The 20,532-nt window shown below is 46.5% G+C and overlaps 1 protein-coding gene across 1 annotated transcript in view; it reads right to left on the bottom strand.

Annotated features, from left to right (window-relative positions):
• COLGALT1 (collagen beta(1-O)galactosyltransferase 1) overlaps positions 1-15,766 on the bottom strand; it is a 56,898-nt gene extending 41,132 nt beyond the window's left edge. Inside the window, exons 1-6 of the mRNA XM_083185040.1 lie at positions 15,393-15,766; positions 12,322-12,432; positions 11,261-11,378; positions 8,853-8,987; positions 8,468-8,672; positions 4,729-4,848 (exon numbers count right to left, since the gene is read on the bottom strand). Of these exons, the coding sequence (XP_083041166.1) occupies positions 4,729-4,848; positions 8,468-8,672; positions 8,853-8,987; positions 11,261-11,378; positions 12,322-12,432; positions 15,393-15,616 (913 nt within the window). The 5' untranslated portion in view covers positions 15,617-15,766. The remainder of the gene's footprint in view (positions 1-4,728; positions 4,849-8,467; positions 8,673-8,852; positions 8,988-11,260; positions 11,379-12,321; positions 12,433-15,392) is intronic.
• Between the last annotated feature and the right edge of the window lie 4,766 nt (positions 15,767-20,532).

The raw sequence follows: 20,532 nt of genomic DNA, 5'->3' as shown, positions 1-20,532 counted from the left end.
ACATCGGTACTGCTATAATTTCACGGCGCCGGAGTTACTTCTGAGTTATGCACTCGCCAAACTTTCTAAAATAAACTCCAACTGCCAACATGGATAGTTCATACCCCCACTATCCACATTGGCATGGAGTTGATTTTAGGTAGCGTGGCGAGCCCCACAAGGGGACTCCGACGCACGGCCATGCTGGCGCCGTGAAACTACACAAGTACCGCAACATCTCATCTGAAAAGAACTCCCATCTTGGTAAAGTTACCCCTATGGGGTTCCCAATCTTTTTTGATTCACGGCACCCTAGAGAATCAGAATTTTTTTCATGGCACCCCTAGGTCCAAAATTTTTTTATTATATTGGGTTTATATGCAATTCTTAGCGGCAGTTATGTGGTAAAAGGCAGGATTTGCTTCTGTTTGTACACATTCTTTGATTGGCAGCCACCAGCACTGGTTTTGCTCATAAATAATTAAACATTAATAATTTGAGTTGGTCCTGGACCACCAAGCCACGGCACCCCTGCATGTGTCCCGAGGCACCCCAGGGAGCCACGGCACACAGTTTGGGAACCACTGCCCTATATATTCAACAGAGACCATATTTTTGCACAAATGTTTATAGGCATACAAGAGTAATAATAATAATAGGCACTATTTCCGACAGGGGCAATAGTGCCCGACACCTATTCAATGCTGCCGTTTCCGACAGAATTGAAGGTGGAATTCGACAAAATAGATCCAACTTAAAAACCAGTTGGATCTCTTGAACCACTGTGGGATGTTTAAATTCACTGCCTTTAACAATCCATCTCTGTTTTCACCAACACGCTGCCTTTTCGAACGCGGACAGGTGGAACATTGAATAGGACTGTCGAGCTGGGTAATAACAGCCCGTGATTCAAATTGCCGGGACGTCCGGCAGTTGTAATCCCGGCTTGAATAGCACCCTAAATGAGAAAAACGCCCCATTTTTCCCCAAAGCAGCCTGAATTATTGTGAAGGTCACTGGACAGCAATAAACTCACTGCATATATGTAGGGATGACATGTGCTGTGTGACATACAGATGCATTATCCTGAAGGTAGTAACCATTGAGAGATAGGTAGACGGGGGAAGCACACTGTCAGCAATATTCATTCATGTAGGCTGCACTATTTTAATGCTCAGTTGGTTTTTAGGAGTCCTATATGTGTCAGTAAACATGCCCTATATACCATTACATCAAAATAACCACTCTCAGCGGTTAATAACACAAGGCAAGATGGATATAGCATGGCTTCTTAATGTGGAAGCCAAATTTTGACCCTTCAATCCGTATGTTGCAGCAGAACTTATGATTCTTCAGCCAATTTTTTAAATATAAACCTGTCCCGTGGCTGTGACGCGGTGTCACACTATGACCTAACTGTACATTTCTTAGCAGACTGTAGTAGAACCCAGCACCGCAGTCCTTAAACTTCAAAGTTCTATAGGGTCCATTTTCCAAGGACTGCATAAACACTGTGACAGAATCTTACTTCCCAGGATCGCATTGTAATCCTATCGGAGGGATGTATGTCCGTGCACACACACACACACACACACACACACACACACACACACAGGGACATGGGCCACAAATATTACATGATAAATGGACCCCCATGAGCTGTGCAATCAGAGATGTGTCTTCTGTGTACTAGTATTAAAATCCATGGAGTTACTGTTGAATGGCTATCAGCATTAAGAGTCTCTGTAAACTGTGAGAAAGTTAAGGCCCCCATACACTACGCAATTTGGCCCTGATTTCACCCGATTCTGGAGGATTGGGCCGAGAAATCGGGTGAAATTGGCCAAATTGCGTAGGGTATGACATCTGATCTGATGCGCGGTCCCGTGCACATCGGATCAGATCCAGATGTTGGACGGTCTGCACATAAGATGAATCATGTGCAGCCATCTGGGGGAGCATCAGGAGCAGGCTGGCAGTGGGGACCTGTCCGGGGAGCGGCAGGAGCAGGGACTGGTCCGGGAGCGGCACGAGATGTAGCGGCAGGCAGGGAGCGGGTGATCGCAGCACAAATGCTGAGCACTGAGCAGAGACCGGGAGCGCGGCGGGAGAATAGAAACAAATCCTATTCAAAAGACTGGAGGGCCGCTGATTGGCTGGGAACTCAGCCATTCAGCGGCCACCCGGTCTTTTGACTAGGATGGTTTCTATTCTCCCGCTCGCCGTAGGGACCGCAGAGCTGCGGGAGAATAGAAACCATCCTATTCAAAAGACCGGGGGCCGCTGATTGGCTGAGTTCCCAGCCAATCAGCGGCCATCCAATCTTTTGGATAGGATTTCTTTCTATTCTCCCGCCGCGCCCCCGGTCTCTGCTCAGCATCTGCGCCGCGGTCCCCGCTCCGCCTGCCGCTACATCTTGTGCCGCTCCCCGGACCAGTCCCCACTCCCAGTCTGCTCCTGCCGCTCCCCGGACAGTCCCCACTCCCAGCCTGCTCCTGCTGCTCCAACAACCCCCCCCGGATTTTTACATGTGATAATTCGCATCCGATTTATCACATGTAAAAAATGGCACATCAATGGCCAAATCTTATCAGCTGCCCGGGAAATCGGGGCTAACTTGCCCTTAGGACAAGTCGCCCTAGTGTATGGGGGCCTTTAGGCAAGAGAATCCCAGGTGATTAGCAGTTTCTGAGATACGGAAACAACCCCCCTTGGCACCAACAAAAGCTCTGTGGTGTTGAGGGAAGACGTACTAAGCCTTTGAGAGTGATTCATGCAATATTATCTATCCCTATAGGATTGGAAGCTTGCAGCAGGGCCCTCTAACCCCCAAGTCTGTCTGTGGTTACCCAGTTTGGTTTTTCAATGTCTACTATCATAGACATTGATAAACCAAACTGTTGTAGAATCTGCTGCGCTATATAATAAACTGTAAATAAAATAAATATTAGTAATATTTAATATTTGCGGCTGACAGGTGTTTTCGGGGGCTAGCAGCAAATATTAAGTATAACCCTAATGTATCACAGGGGACCTCAGCAGGAATCTCCAATCCCTGCTGTGATCCCCCCTTCACCGCCGCAGGCCGCATCCCCCATAGGATTCTATGGGGGATGCGAAGCTGCCTGATGTATCAACATCGGGCAGCCCGGCTTTTCACCCCTCGATTATCGACATTCAGATGTGGCGATAACCCATTGAAACCTATGGACCCACCGCACTGCCCCGGCGGGGGTCAGCACATAATCGCGCATGCGCAGACCCCCCCGGCTTCCAGCTCCGTGGATCGCAGGCACAGGCTTTTTTCGGAGCACTGTCCCTGTGCCTAGCAGGTGATACATTCTGGCGATATGATCGCATTTTACAATGTGATCCTGGGCGGTAATATTCCGCCCATGATCGCATTGTAAATGCAATCGATGATAAATGGGCCCCTAAGTCACAAACTGTATTAATTCCTGATTCAGGCATGGGCTGATCTAATTCCACTTTCCTAAAATGTATTTCAGATCAGACTTTGCGGAGGTGCAGGATTTAGACAGAGATTGCCCGCATTTTGAAAGCTGCAATCATTTACAACACAAACCAGGTTGTTTTTGCCTTGTAATGACACAGGTTGGCATGGATGACCACCATAGGTGCCGCGTCCCCTCGCTTTCTGTTCTCACCATGCTTTGGGCACTGTGCCTCATGGCACTCGTCTCGCTATTATACTCTAGTTCTATGCCCATGTGGATGGTAAAGTATGAACAACTCCATAAAAAAAAACAAAAAAAAAAATCATGTCAACATTTTGGTAGTCTACCTAGACCCTGTAGATCTAATGCCTGGACACCGGGTCCTATGTGTGCTTGGTTTCTGAATGTTCCCTGTTTTTGCACGAGATGCATCCTGGCTTTTGGCAAAACAAGTACCTCCACAGTTTGGGGAGTTCAGACGGACCTTTACATGGAAAGGGATCATTGGATAGACAGCAACTAGGTCTACAAGCATTAGGTCGACCCCACTAGGTCGACATGACTGAAGGTAGACAGGTCATTAGGTTGACACGTTTTGTTTTTTTGTCCCAAATGTCGACATGGACACTGAAACGTAGCACTGCGTCCCCTCGCATGGCACGCTGCAGTCACCATGCTATGCTTGGAACACTATGTTATTCTCCCACCACACCCTAGTTGATGGTAGGGCATGAAATACCGCCTGTCGGCACATGTCCGTAAAAAAAAAAAAAAAGTAAAAAAAAACCCATGTCAACCTAATGACCCAGTCGACCTTCCTGCTTGTCGACCTTCAGGCTTGTCAAACTAGTGACCCTATCCCCTTCATACATTGGGTCAGATTCTCGAAGCTTCAAAAGTGATAAAGTGGAGAGTGATAAACAGACAGCCAATCAGCTCCTGTGACATTTTTCAAACAGTCTGTGACATGGCAGGTAGGAGCTGATTGGCTGGCTGGCTGTTTATCACTCTCCACTTTATCACTTTTGAAGCTTAGAGGATCTGGCCCATTGTCCTATACACTGCTTCTTTAGCCTAAACAAGCTGGTGAGGTCTGAATCTTAAACACAATTTGCTTTGATTAAATGCCATGCGTGCTGATTTTTTCATTTGCATACTTCTGATCTACAGCAGATACCTTAAGAAGAGCTCCTGTAGAGCAATATATGCGCATATACACAGAAGCACATACACCCAAGAGCAGTGTATGTCACCACCATCCCTCTGCAGCTAGCAGCATTGGCAAGCTCACCCATGATCTCCAGTTTGGTGTGCAGGAAATTGTCTGTTTCATCCAGCAGAGAGCTGTGTGCACGCAGGGGGACCGGCAGATGCCCATATGCCTCCTTATTACATAGGAACATCTGAACATCTGGGGAACGAGACAAATAAAATGATCAGTATACAACTAAATTGAACAAGAAGGCTGTGCCCATAAAGAAATAGAAACATACATAATAACATACATAAGCCTCATGACACGACTACAGAATATTATATAAACAAGGCTTATACAAGTATGTATGCATTTCATCTTAACATAATGTAGGACAGGAATGGGGAACCTCCAGCTGTTGTTGAACTACACATCCCAGCATGCCCTGCAACAGTTTTAGAATGGTAAAATAGCAAGACAGTAGCAGGGAATGCTGGGATGTGTAGTTCAACAACAGCTGCAGGTTCCCCATCACTGATATAGGATTGTGACACTGAACACTTGTGGTTGCAATGCCGGCAAGTTGGAACTTAGCAAGGAGTGCGGATGATCACACTGTCCAGTACATTCTCCCTCTGTATCCCAGTGCTATGTAGCAGCTTGTTTCAGCTCTTCACCAATAAGATGGCAGCGATACAGCCAAATCCTGTTGTGCTGCACTTAAAGTTTCACATGAAATACTACAGACAATCAATTAGCTATGAACAATAATATAGAGCAGGGGTTCTCAAACTCGATCCTCAGTTCATGTTTTCCAGGTCATCTGGCAGGTGCACAGGTGCATTCATTACTCATTGACACGTTTTTAAAAATCCACAAATGGAGCTAATTATTTTACTTGTGATTATGGCCCTTATTTTGATCTGAGCGGTACGGCCCGCGTGCGGCCGTACCGCCGATGTTTACACTCTGCACATGCGCAGAGGTCACTCTGCGCATGTGCAGGGGAATTCGCCGAGAAAAAAATTTAGACGCCGCAAAGGGGGCGTATAGGGGTGTGAGGGGCTTAATAGCCTCATTACCCTATGTATACGCCCAGCGTTTCATGGGCGTTCCCATGCAAACGCGGGGCGTATGCATGGTAATGAGGCTATGACGCCAGTGATGGGGGCGGAAAGCTGACATCGCCGGATGTCAGCTGCCCGCCCCAATACAAGCTTTCACACGGACGATTGTCCGTGTGCTCTAAGCTTGCGTGAGCGGGGGGAGCGTGCGGCCCTGCCTTCGATGGTCATCGACCATCGAATGCAGGGGGCAGCTCCCAACATGGTGGAGGCGTACGCCCCGCCATTTTCATGCGGATCGGCAGCCGTCCGTGTACGGACGGCCGTGCCGATCCGTCTTGTAGGCGGGGATTCGTCTGGTGCGGTCGGAGCCGCATATGCGGCTCGACCGCACCAACCAGAATAAGGGCCTATGTGAGGATACCTGCAAAACATGCACTGTGTGGGGTCCTCAGGACAGAGTTTGAGAACCTGTGATAGAGTCTTAGAGCCTGCTGAAATCTATTTATTTTTTAAACTTGTGTTGCCTCTTACAGTGAGTGACTATTGCGATCACTTCAGCATAATTTGCCATAGTCACTTGTACAACTTTATGATAATACTTCTAAAGCTCCTCCTCAGGTGTACAAGTGTAAGGATCCATTCACCTGGATGTACAAGCGTGGGGACCCTCCCCCAAAGTGTGCAAGCATGGGGACCACCACATAGGTGTTCTACAGCTACTTAGTCACATGCACACTTAAGACACTGGCCATATGCACAAAAAACAAAAAGAGAAAAAAAAACACAATAGGATAGCACCAATATCCTTAGAGGGATATCATTAAAATCTAGAAACACAGAATTTGACGGCAAATAAAAACCACTTGGCCCATCTAGTCTGCACCTTAAAATCTATTAAAGTGATTGGATTGACTTCACGATAAATGTAATAAAAAATAACTGAACCAGATGCAGATCAAAAACACACTCAAGCACTGTAGGTGAGCCCCTTAACACATTGTGGTGAGAACACTCCATTCCCATCATGCCTCTATACTTTAAGCCAGGCATGGCCAAACTGTGGCCCTCCAGCTGTTGTGAAACTACACACCCCAGCAGGCCTTGCCATAGTTTTAGCATTCCCCTAATATCAAAACTGTGGCAAGGCATGATGGGACTTGTAGTTTCACAACAGCTGGGGGGGGGCATAGTTTGGCCATGTCTGCTTTAAGCATGAACAGATACTTTGGCCCTTATTCTGGTTGACTAGCCCAGATGCGAATTCACATCCTTTCGAGTCACCCTAGCCCTACATTGCGAATGGTTAGCCGGTGCCACCCATTCGCAAGAGGGATTAGTTTGCAAGGCTTGCGAATTGATGTTTTACATGAACATCCATTCGTATGCCAGTGGGAACCTCCCCCTTCTTTCGATTGTCGCCGACCATCGATTGATGGTGAAGGCGCACGCGTATGTAGGGGTGGTCCAGACCACCCTCACATATGCATGTAGAATTGTAGGGAATTGGGTGGGCAGCCGACATCCAATTATGTCAGCTGTCCGCCTCCTACACGTGCGTCAGACACATTAGCATGTGTACACCCAGCGTTTTCATGGGAACGCCCATGAAACGCTGGGCGTTCACATATGCTAATGGTTCAGCCCGGCACCCCACCCCACGCCACGCCCCTCTCCACCCATCGCTTGCAAGGCTGGGTGCGTGCACCCGGCGAACAGACTTTTTGCCGAGTTTACATGCACCCAGCATATACACGTGTAGAAATGTTGCGCATGCGCTAAACACCGGTCCCCGTGCGAATACGCAGCCGCTGCAAATGAGCCAGAATAAGGGCCTTTGTCTTTACTCCACCTGCAGTACTTTATCAAAGGTGCTTGTTGCAGCAAAACGTGTCAGGGAGAGATTGCACTGCATCCTGCTGTGACCCCTCAGGTGGACGACTGCTGGAACCAGTCGTGGGAAATCCTTCCATTAAGAGCTCTGGATTACAAGCCATTTAAAGCTGCATACCACACGCCGTACTGCAGGTGGAGTAAAGACAAAGGCTCTGTTCATGCTTGATCCGCAAATGGAACACTGCACATCATATCTATTGCCAGCTATTGACACCTCCATGCCAGAGGAACAGAGTAAGCAAGCCCCACTCCCATGAAAGCAGGACGGTAACTATTGCATCTTCCAACCTTCACAGGCTTCCAGAGACGGCCTTTTGGCAAGTATAGAGGCATGATAGGAACAGACAGTTCTCACCACAATGTTCACCTACAGTGCTTGAGTGTTTATTTATGATCTGCATCAGGTTCAGTGTTTGATTTTATTAAATCTATTGTGAAGTCAATCCAATGGTTTTTATAGGTTTCTATTTCAATGATATCCGGATATTAGCACTACCCTATTGTGTTTTCTCTTTGGCTTTTGAACATACTTTCCTGTTTAGAGCTGCCACTTTGTAAAGCAGCAAGTGTAATAGCGCCCCCCCACCGGCCATTTTACAAGGTCCACATTCTTTTCTCAGTTGGCCGTTTGCAGCTGGCCCTAAGCACCATCATTATGCGCCAGCAACCCTCCAAATACCTGCAGTGTTGTATTATAAAGAGCTTGTGATCTCATGGGAGTCCAAAAAAACAAACAAACTACTGTTTGGACTGGGAACAGCTGAACTACGCTTCCTGTAATCATTTCTGAACTGTGTCCTGCCAACTGACCAGCTTCATCTTCACTTAATTACTGGTCACTAGCTTGACCTCCCTGAGATAGCTTCCCAACTCACCTGCTTGCCGACACGAGTAAGCAAACACTATGATATCATCGAATGCCCAGGTGTAGTCTTGGTGAGGTGGGTAGAAGTCCAGATGTCGGCTTGCCTCCTTCCGCAGGTCGATAAGAAATGTGGAGTGTACCATGGGTACAGCAAAGCAGCCACGACGTTCTCTGCGCCGTATAGGCATGTACGCTGGGGTACGGCGGTAATATCCCTGTGTTTAGACAAATCAAACTAGTTAAAACTTAAACACTGAAGTCACTGGTTAAAAAAAAATATATATTGCACTAAATAAATCTAACAGGAGACGAGCGACAAAGACATCACCGGAAACTACAGGATCATCGTAAACTGCTCATATTATATACACAATGTTTTGTAACATTCGCCTCACCTGAGTGGTCATCCCACACCAGAAGTTAGAGTAGGCTGCCCTGGACTCCAACATGGGTGCAACCACAGTCTTATTCTCAGCAATCATCAAATGCAGAGTGTCCGGGTTTGTCAGCAAGTTATCAGAGTCTATGAACTGCGGAAACAAATGTAAAATTGTTAAGCAAAGTGCCCCAGGGAGGTGATTTGCATGGTTCCCATTACATGTATTTTGCAGGGCACAGCACCCTGCCCCTATTCTGCGCCCTTGTGCCACCGCTGATAGGCTGTGAGTGGTGGGATGCAGCCACTTCCATCAGAGGAGGTCAGCGCAGCAGGGGGCAGCTGGAAGAGCTGACACGCTGCTCACCTCCTCTACGAAGAGTGGCATGTAAGCTCTTCCGGATGCCCCCCTGCCACCGCCATCCCCACCCTGCCATAAGTTATTGAAATGGAATGCCTGCTCCGTGATGGGGGGGGGGGTGTTTACTTGAACAGTAAAGGGGGTGGGGGAGTTGCCTGCTCAGTGATGTGGGGGCAGCACCCAGTCTTAAAAAAAAGATCCTAGAGCAGTGGTGTCAAACTCTTGGCCCTGCAGGATGCCCTGCCACAGTTTAGCAATCCATTATATAAAATCTGTCTTGACTACAGGGGGAGGGGAGGGCGTATGAGCACCACATTCACAGTCCACAGCCATCCTAACCCCAGGAAGGCAGAAGGAGCAGTGCCACCATGGTCTTCCCCTATTGGATGACTAATTAAATTGGAAAATATTAATTTAAAAAGGAAGAGAGAGAAGATGGACTGTGCCAGTATTAAGCTTAGTGTATATGAACACAATTTAGCATTTATAAAATGATGTCTAATATCTTGAGAAAGCTCTGAGAGAGAAAGGGTTTTACTTTTTGCCTCCATTGACATCTGTAAATTGAAAGGACACATTTCCTTAAATCACTGCTTAGAAGCTTTGAGTGGCTTCTCCCCTATACTCTGCTGCAGCCAGTGACAAACACACATGCCAGCAAAGAGAGGTTGCAGTGGAGATCTGATGTCATGGGAGCAATGTATTCCCCAGGCCAGTCGCCAAGCTGCTATCAGTGTGTCATGCAGCATCCTCTGTGTGTGCGCCAGAGGCAAACCAACAAACCACAGGATTATTACACATTTATCTCAGGACATTTCCAGCCAGAAGTGATGGAGGAAATAACTATTTGGATGATAGCTTGGTTGGTGTAATGGTTAGCATTACTGCCTCACAGCACTGAGGTTATGCGTTTCATTTCGAATTACCATTGGAAGGTTTATCTAGTGTTTTGTGGAGTGTTGTGAATTTAACTGCAATAAAGCAGCGTATTTGCTGCAAAGTCTGCACGTATCAAAGCTTGGTTTAGGAAGTACAAGGGTAAAACAGGTGTGGGGGTCGCCGATATTTCCATGAAATCAGCACTGGGCCCTACAGCCTGTCCTGGTGCTTGAAATACCAGGGGAGAAATGCATAGGTATGGTCAAAATTCAGTCACATCACCACTTGCAAAACAATGTGGCGTAATAGGGCTGTAACAGGGTGTTCTATCATAGTCTGTTCATTAAGGGTGCATCAATGAAGCTACATGCTAGGTAGAGTTCTGAACGTTGACATAAGATCAGCATTCATAAGCATAAATACAGCCTTTTGCAGAGACACATGAAGGAAGAGGACTGGTCTAGTCAGTACTGCAGCAACTCTGCATAGGGTGAACATTTGCATTAAGTTCTCTGCATGTTAAACAGGAGCAAGTATGGTTGACATATGTTCACCTTTCCATCAACCCCAGTGTGCTTTGGGAGGCCAGCTAATGAAGGCTACTAGAACCATTTCATGCCAAATGCCCACTGAGCAACCCTGTCAGCTCCTATAATCAAACATACAGTAATGCCACATTCTATAGGGTAAAGGGCGGGATGCTCCAAACCAGAAATGCATTAAAACCCTGTTATCGGGGGTTTTACTGCATTTCTGTATGCTCTATTGACCCTACCGCAGTGCCAGCAAAAGCTGGTGATTCCCTGAAGAAGCCTATGGGCTTCTTACCGCAGCGCTGTGTGAGGGATCCAGCATGCCCCGCGGCCTGTGCAGGGCTCTGCACATGCGCAGACGGACTCCCGGGTCTCAGCATAGCAAGGGACAGATCTCATCACAAGTGATGTCCCTTGTGTTAATAATCGCATATGTATTTATGAAGAATGCGGTACCCAGCGAAGGGGAAGGGGGTAGCGATATAGGGTGGGGCATGTTAGAGCATCCTGACCCATATCCTGTAACTCTCGTTTAATATTTCATTGTTAAATTATTTAGTGTTCATTGCCATTGGTCTCTTACTTAATACCCACAAGAGATCTCACCTGACTACATTCCTGATTATTTGCTGCGTTTAAATGGTCTATACATACCATTATGTAGTCAGCCCACATTTCCCGTGCAGAGGTTAAAGCCGCCTGGCGTAATTTCATGATATACTCATAGCGAGAGCGAGACCAATGCTTTGGTCCCTCCTCATCCTGAAACCATCTGAAAAATAGCACAAAGATCATGACCGGGTTAGTTTAGGAAAAATGAAAGCAAGTCATGTAGGGGACAGGCCTGAAGGAGCCAGAAACATAGAGGGTTCTGGGTAACAACATGCGGAGCTAAGATACTTCCTGCAACAGAATCAGTTCTGCTATAGTTTATTCGAGGATTTATATTCTGGAAAACAGGGGGATACAAATCCAAATTTTATGTCCAATAACAAATTTAGATTTAGTGCAAATCCACATACTTTATTGGATGTCTTGGATATAATTATTAATATTTACACGCACACACCATACTTGCCTACCTTCCCGGAATGGCCGGGAGGGTCCCGCAAATCAGGTCCCCCTCCTGGCCCCCCGGGAAGGTGGTCAAGGCTCCCCCCCCTTCCCCGCAGTATAAAATCCCGAATTTTGCAGGTCCACGGGGAGGGGAGTCATGGCCCAAAGCAGGGGAACATCCAGGATTTTATGGGTGTCCCCATGAAAATGCTGGGCGCTCCCCTGGTGACACAGGCGGGCAGATGCCTGCTCAGGTGGGAGGCTGATGTCACAGCTGCCCATCCCGTCTTCATCCAGGCGCTTGTAAATAAAAGTCAGCCTAGTCTGACTTCTAATTGCAAATGGGTGGAACAATCATTCGATGATTGTCGACCATCGAATCATTACACTCGCATGCGAATGGTGTGAGCATATATATCCATTCATGTGCAAATGTGGCCCAAGAGCCCCACAAGCAGAAACCCCAGCAGCACACACGCCGCACAGCTGCGGGGCAGATCAGCTGAGCTGCCGCTACTCCTCCAGTCACTTTTGCTATATATACACACACAAGAATTGTATCTTTTCATGGCTTTAGATTAACAAAGGTGTGCAGGACTCACTCCCTGTACTGCCCAAATTCCAAGGACTACCCATAACCACATTATTTCTTCTGCTACCTGGGACTGTCCTGTGGTCTCCACTCCACATGATGGTACTGTTTCTGAACATTGATCAGCCATTCCCGGAGAATGCCACTTGTGTTGTCCAAGTTGTGATCTGTAGCAACCCTGAGAGGGAATAGAAAGGCAATAATAATAATAATAATAATAATAATAATAATAATAATATTATATGCTGAGGACATAAAGATCATTTATACGGTAAAGACGTGCATTAGGGAGAGAATTTAATTTAATGAAGACAATGCACACAGATAGCCGTACAATGGGACTAATTCAGAGGTGGACACAAATGTCACCGCTGCAGCTTCTTTGTATACAGCAGGCTGTGCAAAAGTATTCAAATGCTGCAGGAAGCGTTGTGTGTAATAAGACAACCACTGCTCTCTTCTCTGATCCAATGGCTGCATCCAAACATGTATTATTCCAGTACTGTGAGCGCATTGGACATCTGAGCAATTTATAAATGGACGTAGTTACATTTTGGAAGTTTGGCCAATCCCCCTCTCCCAAAAAATGTAAAATAGCACGCACAGTGCCATACACTCCGCACAGGTATGGCTCTGGGGGAGAGGGACAGTACAGAGGCTCACCTGTAACCATTATCCATGCGACAGAGACCTCTTGTATTTAGGTGCAGCAATTGCCTCTCACTTCTCAATGTGCCTTTATGGCAGTGTGCTGCTATGCAGAAGCGGCCACAATGGTAGATATCAGAGAGCAGAAATGTTACAGTCGCTGACTTGGACCTTTCAACTTGTCCCCGAGTAAGACTTCTCTGCTTCCCCCCTCAGTCACACAGCATATGGTGGTGTCCATGTGTCTTAAGGCCCTCATACACTACTGTCAGGTTTCACATGCGTACCTTGCATGAGATACCCTGCCAACTACCTGTGTCGCATATGAATCACCATTAGTGTTCCTTTTTCATAAGATGTATTGGGGCAGACGTATGAAGCCTTAATAAGAGATAAATGCAAGGGTGATAAGGAGAGATAAACGTCCAGTCAATCACCTCCTAACTGCCATGTTACAGCCTGTGTTTGAAAAAGTCAGTAAGGATGTGATTGGCTGGACGTTTATCTCTCTTTATCACCCTTGCACTTATCTCTTGTTAAGGCTTAATACATCTGCCTCATTGTTAGTAATGCCATTAACTGCCACTGGATCTGACAAATCCATGTGGCAGCCATGGTGATCTCTGGATCTGATCCTATGTGCACGGGCCGCACATTGGATGCGGAGGTAATACATACAATATGGCACTTTTCACATGGTTTAGCTGCCTGATGGGTCAATATCATGTAATAAAGGGTCATATCGTATAAGTGTATGGCCGCCTTCAGGATTCATACAAAATTAACATTTTTGAAAGTTCATTTACCCAGTTACATTTGAGACCTTGAAAATAGAGGATGGGGTATAGAAATGGATGCAATTCCTAAACGCTTCATACCTATATTTTGTTATGCCCCTTGTCAAAAGTCTGAATTTCAATTGAATCTACATTGTAGAATTTCAAATCCATTTCAAGGGCCACAGAGCCAAAATAATGAAAAGGGTGTCAGTGTCTAAATATACATATGGACCTAAGGATTCAACCGGTTCTCACTGGTTCTGCAGAACCGATATCTAATATATGATCGGTTCTGCAGAACCGTTTGCTAAGGACTGCCGTGGATGCTTTAAGCAGCTGTGATAGCCGGGCAGAGAGCTGCGTGCTGCCCGGCTGTATACACAAAGCAGGTCCGCGGCTATTTTTGAATGCTACTGCTGGACCGCGAGCCAATAGCAGCACGTGGTCCGGCAGCCAATAAGGAGCGGCAGTGCTGGCTCATTATTGGCTTCCGGGCCGCGAGCTCCTATTGACTCGCGGTCCAGCGGGAGTATTCAAAATAGCCGCGGACCTGCTTTGTGTATACAGCCGGGCAGCACGCAGCTCTCTGCCCGGCTGTCACAGCACCTTGTGAGCGTCCGCGGCAGTAAGATGCAGCGGCATTTCACTCCCCCTTGGCAATCAGCATGTATTCCCCCTTGACAACAAGCAATTTACTCCCCCTTTGACAACCAGCACACGTATTTTCCCTTGGCAATGAGCATGAAGCCCCCTTGGCATCCAGCATGAAGCCTCCTTGGCATCAAGCAACTCCCCCTACCCCCCCCCCCAAGCAATGAGCCTGTAGGAAGGTGGCACTTATGTTTCAAATATGTAATGGGCATCATGGTATGAGGTATAATGTGTGACTGGCATCATGGTGTGTAGCACAATGTGTAATGGGTTTACGTGTGTGGCCTTATGGGTAATTGGCAATATGGCGTGCGGCTTTATGCACAATGGGCATTAGGACATAGAACCTGTTGTTAATTTATTTGAATCCCACCACTGGACCTAACCATATGAAGAAACTGCAGTGCAGCCATACTTCATGTGCCATGCAAATGTACATAGTGACATTCCACATCTAGTATGGCAGCACCACTGCATGTGCCATTCAGATGTAAGGAATATGTTAAAGAGGAATAAGACTCAGCTATTAATACACATTTTTGTATATTGGCGAAAGTTGCATTATGTGATCTTCTAGCATCACTTCATTATAATTGCTGCGGTTCAGCATTTCACTGTGCAGGATGTTCTTGCAGGTGGTATTTCTCGGTGTACTCCCCCCCCCCCCCCCCCCCCCCCCCCCCCATTTATTGCACCCAGGTGATGGATCTGCCTACTTCCTACCCATTAGTGCCTAACAAGGGCATAACTACCATTATGCAGCTGTTTTCACAATTGGGTGGAACATAGGGGTCCTTACAAACTTTTCTACAAATATCTAGTTACACCACCCACTGCCTATGGCAAAGCTGCCCCTATCTGGTTATTGTGAGCTCTCCTCCCTCCCAAATATCTGTAGAACTGTTCTGCCTGCACACAGGTGAGCTGCATCTGTATATACCTTCCGCATTACTGTCTATAGCAGAGCTGCTCCTGCATACACACATGTAACATGATAAAACTCCATCCATTCCCCACTGCAGAGCTGCCCCATCGGTGCAATGTCAGGGTTAATTCTCACCACAACGAGATTCTGTCCTTAGGGTATCTCAGCCGGTCTATAGCGCCCAGAACTTCGGGCAGGGACCCCTCGGCGTTCCTGGCTAGCAGGGTGATCAACACGGTGGGCGGCCTGAGAGGGGACTCTGGGTTCCAGCGTTCCTCCGGGAAGTAGCCAGTGCTTCTCCCCGAGAGCACGACGAGCAGAAACCCCAGCAGCAAACACGCCGCACAGCTACGGGACATATCAGCTGAGTTGCCGCTACTCCTCCGGTCACTTTCTAACCTCCGACTACAAACCCAGTGGCCGGAGGAGTACTTTAAAGGGGAGGCGGCGAGACAGCGGGGATTGGCAGAATGAATAGAACAGTCCTTAAAGCAATGGATATTTCGCCTCCGACTGGCTGATGGGGGAAGTGTTCTGTCAGTTTTTGAGAACTCTTAAAGGGGCGAACTGCCAACTCAAACCCGTATTGCACCGACAGGCAGCGCAGCACAGAGCTCGGATGAATCCAGATGTGTGGCTGCGTGGGAAGAGCTGTATTACCCCTAATAGCCAAAAACTGATGTGGTAGTAACATGAAAGACCCCATTCAGAAATGCAACACTGAGCTTTAGCAATGACACCCCACCCTAATTCAATGAAAAGCTGGCCATACACATATCTTTATCTGTCCAAGCTGTTGGTGGCAAATATTTATTGACAGATAGTGAAGTGTGTGTAGATAGATAGATAGATAGATAGATAGATAGATAGATAGATACATACATACATACATACATACATACTGTAACCCTCAGTAATGGGTAATTATATACTAGTAGCGAAGTGCCTCCACCTAAACTTGTTTATAGTGTAGCTTAGGAAATCACTGTTAACTTATTTTAGTAATCAGACTGACTACCCTACCTCTCTCTTCTTTTACAGCTTTATAGGACTTAGATTCCACGGATACGGATGCAGTGTGAAAGTAAGTATGCTAACAAGGTTTAATCATTTAAATTCATATACACATATTCTATAGTTCCTATACACAACATCATATATTCTACAAACACATTAATAGCATTTCAAGGATTCTGATAACATTAGTTTCATATACAATACAATCACCTTCTTACACTCTAATTATACCCTAACTATTCACCTTCCTATTGCAGACACCTAAAGTCCCCTTCCCTTCCTAGTCATTATAACTATAATACCCAATTCCCCATAACATAGCCTTATTCAAGTAAGCTAATATCTTATTTTCTATACCTTATATCTGGCCAGATATATAACACTCTGATACATATATCATTCTGATACACAGTCTTAAGTGTGAGCTCATATGTTGGCGCGCGTTGGGGCCCGTGTCCAGTATTTATAGTGAGCGATTACTCTGATCCAGTTAAATTGTCAATGTAGATAGCTTGGATAGTCCCAGAGTGATCGCCTCTACAGTAAATGGTGTATAGGAGTCTATCCGTGTGGGCGTATAAAATAGTAGGATGTAAAGTTATGCACTACATTAGCTCTCACCGGTTAGTTGTCCAGTCTCTATCCGGGCTGTCTCTATCCGGGCTGTGAGGGGTTAACGGTTAGCTATGCTATCCAGCAGGGTTTCTCAATGCTGCCTCGTGATTGGTACACTCATGTCCGCTAGTAGCAGTCACAGTGGCAGAGCAGCGTCTGAGTTACTTTCCTCGCGGCTTGGGCTCAGGGACCACACTCTGGCTTCTAGCTTACAGGTGCGCTGTCGGGTCTTTACAGTGGCAGAGCAGCGTCTGAGTTACTTTCGGCGGCTTGGGCTCTGGGACCACACTCTGGCTTCTAGCTTACAGGTGCGCTGTCGGGTCTTTATCTGGCTCTGGGGCACGTGAGGTGGCGGCGAAGCTGGACTCCGCTTCCCCCACGATGGGAGGGTAAGCTACCAGCCTCAGGTCTAAGCGGCTCCCAGTCCCTCGCCTATAGGGAAGTTCCGCTAGAGACCTGGCTGCTATCGCCGCTGCCGCTGCTGCAGGTCACTCTCTCCGTGCCACCGCTGCGTTGCCTCTCGTCACTCCTGCGTCACTCCTGCTATCACCGCTACCCCGCTGTCCGCTGTCGCTGCTCCAAAAACCCGGTGAGGTATGTCCAACAACCAACCCTTCTCCGCTGTGTCCAGTATCTTCCCGTGCGACCTTAACGGCATCCTCTCAGCCAGTATCAGCATCATCCCTGACTCGTGCATTAATACTGTGCAACTAGCTCCAATGTCTATCATCTCGCCCATAAGCACGTTACATATTACATTACATGGCCAACAAAATCATACAACACTTTATCTCTATGTGACAATGAGCATATGGTTACATTCTTGGATATAAGGTTACATTCTCTTCCCCTGGTGATTAGGAGAGAGCTTGCTTCCAAATCATCATCTTCATTTATTTATTCTATGCAGATAGGAAATAAGGCCATGCATAAATGGCCAAAGGGTATATTACGGCGGGTATCACACTAGGTTCTCCCAATTTATCATATGTTAGAATTGAGGGCGGCATGCGCATCCTCTGTGGTCTCATATTTATGGTGGCACTAGCAGGACTACCTTGTTCACCCATATCATCTCTAAATCGTTGTTCTCTGACCACATCGCTACCACCCTCTTCCAAATCTGCATATCCCGAGGTATTCTCCCAGGACTTGTTGACTTTACTGTCAGTATCAGAACTAACCTCGTCTTTATAATAATGTCCAGGACAACATTCATCAAACATTTCTTCTTCTCTTTCCCCATCAACAGCATGAGTCGAATTATTATAATCAGTTAGATGTCTGTCTTGCTTTTCCTGGGTATTCCTCCCCAGGTGAAGCCCTTCCATTCTAACTTCTTTACCAATAGGTAACAGGTGCTGTCTATGGTAAGTTAACATTTTTTCTCCCCCCTCCTCAGGTTTTATCTTATATACTGGCAGATCATATAACTTTTCGACTATTATAAACGGATCTTCTCTCCATCTATTGGAGATTTTCACACCTCTGGGGGTCCCAAATTTCCTCAGCAACACCCTGTCTCCAGGGCTAAGCTCCTGTTCCCTTACTTTACTATCATACATCCTCTTATTTTTTAACCCCAATTTTCTTGCAGTTTCTGAGGCCAATTGGTACGCCTCCTGCAATTCTTCCCTTAACCTCTCTATATACTTGCTGTGTGGTAACGCTGAGCTATTCTTACTTTCTGGTTTTACATTCAGGCTAACATCTATAGGGAGCTTAGCTTCCCTTCCAAACATGAGAAAGTAGGGGGAATATCTAGTCGATTCATTCATAGTGCAATTGTAAGCATGTACTAATCGCTCTACATGTCTCTTCCAATGTTTCTTATCTAGCGGGTTGAGTGTCCCCAGCATATTCAACAAAGTCCTATTAAACCGTTCTGGTTGTGGGTCCCCTTGAGGGTGATATGGGGTAGTCTTGGATTTCACAATCCCACACAATAAACAGATTTCTCTAATCAGTCGGCTTTCGAATTCCCTACCTCGGTCTGAATGTAGTCTATTGGGTAGACCATAATGGACAAAAAACTTATTCCATAAAGTATTGGCTACGGTCATTGCTTTTTGATTAGGGGTCACGTATGCCTGAGCGTAACGAGTAAAGTGGTCAGTCACCACTAATATGTGACATTTCTTCCCATCTCCTACATCTAGTGTCAAGAAATCCATACACACAATATCCATGGGTCCACTACTTTTGAAAGACACCATGGGGGCATGTTGGGTAGCCACTGTTTTTCTTACTACACAACTTCCACAGTTGCGGCAGTAATCTTCTACATCCCTTCTCATTCCCGGCCAGTAAAATCTCTGGGACATCAGTCCTACAGTCTTTTCGACACCCAGATGCCCATGATCGTCATGTAGAGTCTGCAGTGCTATGGGTCTAAATCTTTCTGGTAAGACCAATTGGTAGCTAGTTTCTCCATTGGTCCTCTCTATCTTTTTATAAAGTACCCCGTCTCTTATCTCTAGCCACTTCTCTTGTCTCTTCAAGAGTTTGGCCTTTTCTGAGAGTGATAGCGAGGTTGTTCTTCCAGGTGAGCGTTTTTTTTCTAGTATTAGATAATATACGTCTCTAATGTTACGGTCAGCCAGTTGCGCCCTCTTCATTTGCACTGGCCGAATCATGGGCAACCCCTCCATCTCTAACCGTCCCAACCAACAATAAGACAGGGGTAAAGCCTTTGGGGTGGCACCTAGGGAGCCTATAGCACCAGTACCACTCAAGTACTCACTCACGAGTAATGTATCCTTTTGATTTCTTATTTGCCGACACATTCCTTTTATATCTCCCATTGGAATCTCCACCCAGTCTTCATCCTCACTTGTCGGCTCTGGACGCCCTGGTATTCTAGACAGTGCATCGGCATCAATATTACTCACTCCCGGTCTGTATTTAATAGAAAAGTTGTACAGTGCTAAGGCTGCCAGCCACCTATGTCCGGTCGCGTCTAACTTTGCAGTGGTGAGGATATATGTTAGGGGGTTGTTGTCAGTGTGAATTTCAAATTGCACCCCATATAAATACTCATGGAACTTCTCTACCACACACCATTTTAAAGCTAGAAATTCCAATTTGTGGGTTGGGTAATTCTTTTCACTGCTGGTTAACCCCCTACTGGCGAAAGAAACAGGTCTATTCTTTTTACTGGTTGGGCAAGCCTGGTATAATACTCCCCCTATTCCTTCTTGAGAAGCATCAACATGAAGTATATATGGGTCATTAGGGTTCGCATAAGCGAGCACAGGGGTGTGGGTGAGTTCCTCTTTCAGCCGAATAAAGGATACCTCGCACGGCGGGGTCCACCTTTCCCCAAATAACTCCTCAGGCCTATACAACTTCTGTTCTTTATTGTTATTGTTCCGATTAGGGTTCTTTTTTTTGTTAGGAGGTGGATATCCCTTAGTTAATTCAGTAAGGGGCTTCGCTATTTGCGAATAATTTGGGACGAATCGCCGGTAGTATCCGCAAAACCCCAGAAAAGACCTCAGCTCTTTGAGCTTAGTGGGTCTTGGCCAGGCTCTAACAGCCTCCACCTTTTCCGGATCGGTGGCTATCCCTTCCCGACTCACCACATGACCTAGGTATTTTACCGATGCTTGACACAGAATACATTTATCTATTGATAATTTCA

This window comes from Crinia signifera, chromosome 4, assembly GCF_055691185.1.
Source record: "Crinia signifera chromosome 4, ASM5569118v1, whole genome shotgun sequence".
Taxonomy (NCBI): domain Eukaryota; kingdom Metazoa; phylum Chordata; class Amphibia; order Anura; family Myobatrachidae; genus Crinia; species Crinia signifera.
The sequence above is the reverse complement of the archived record's forward strand: the minus strand, read 5'-3'. Positions and strand labels throughout refer to the sequence as shown.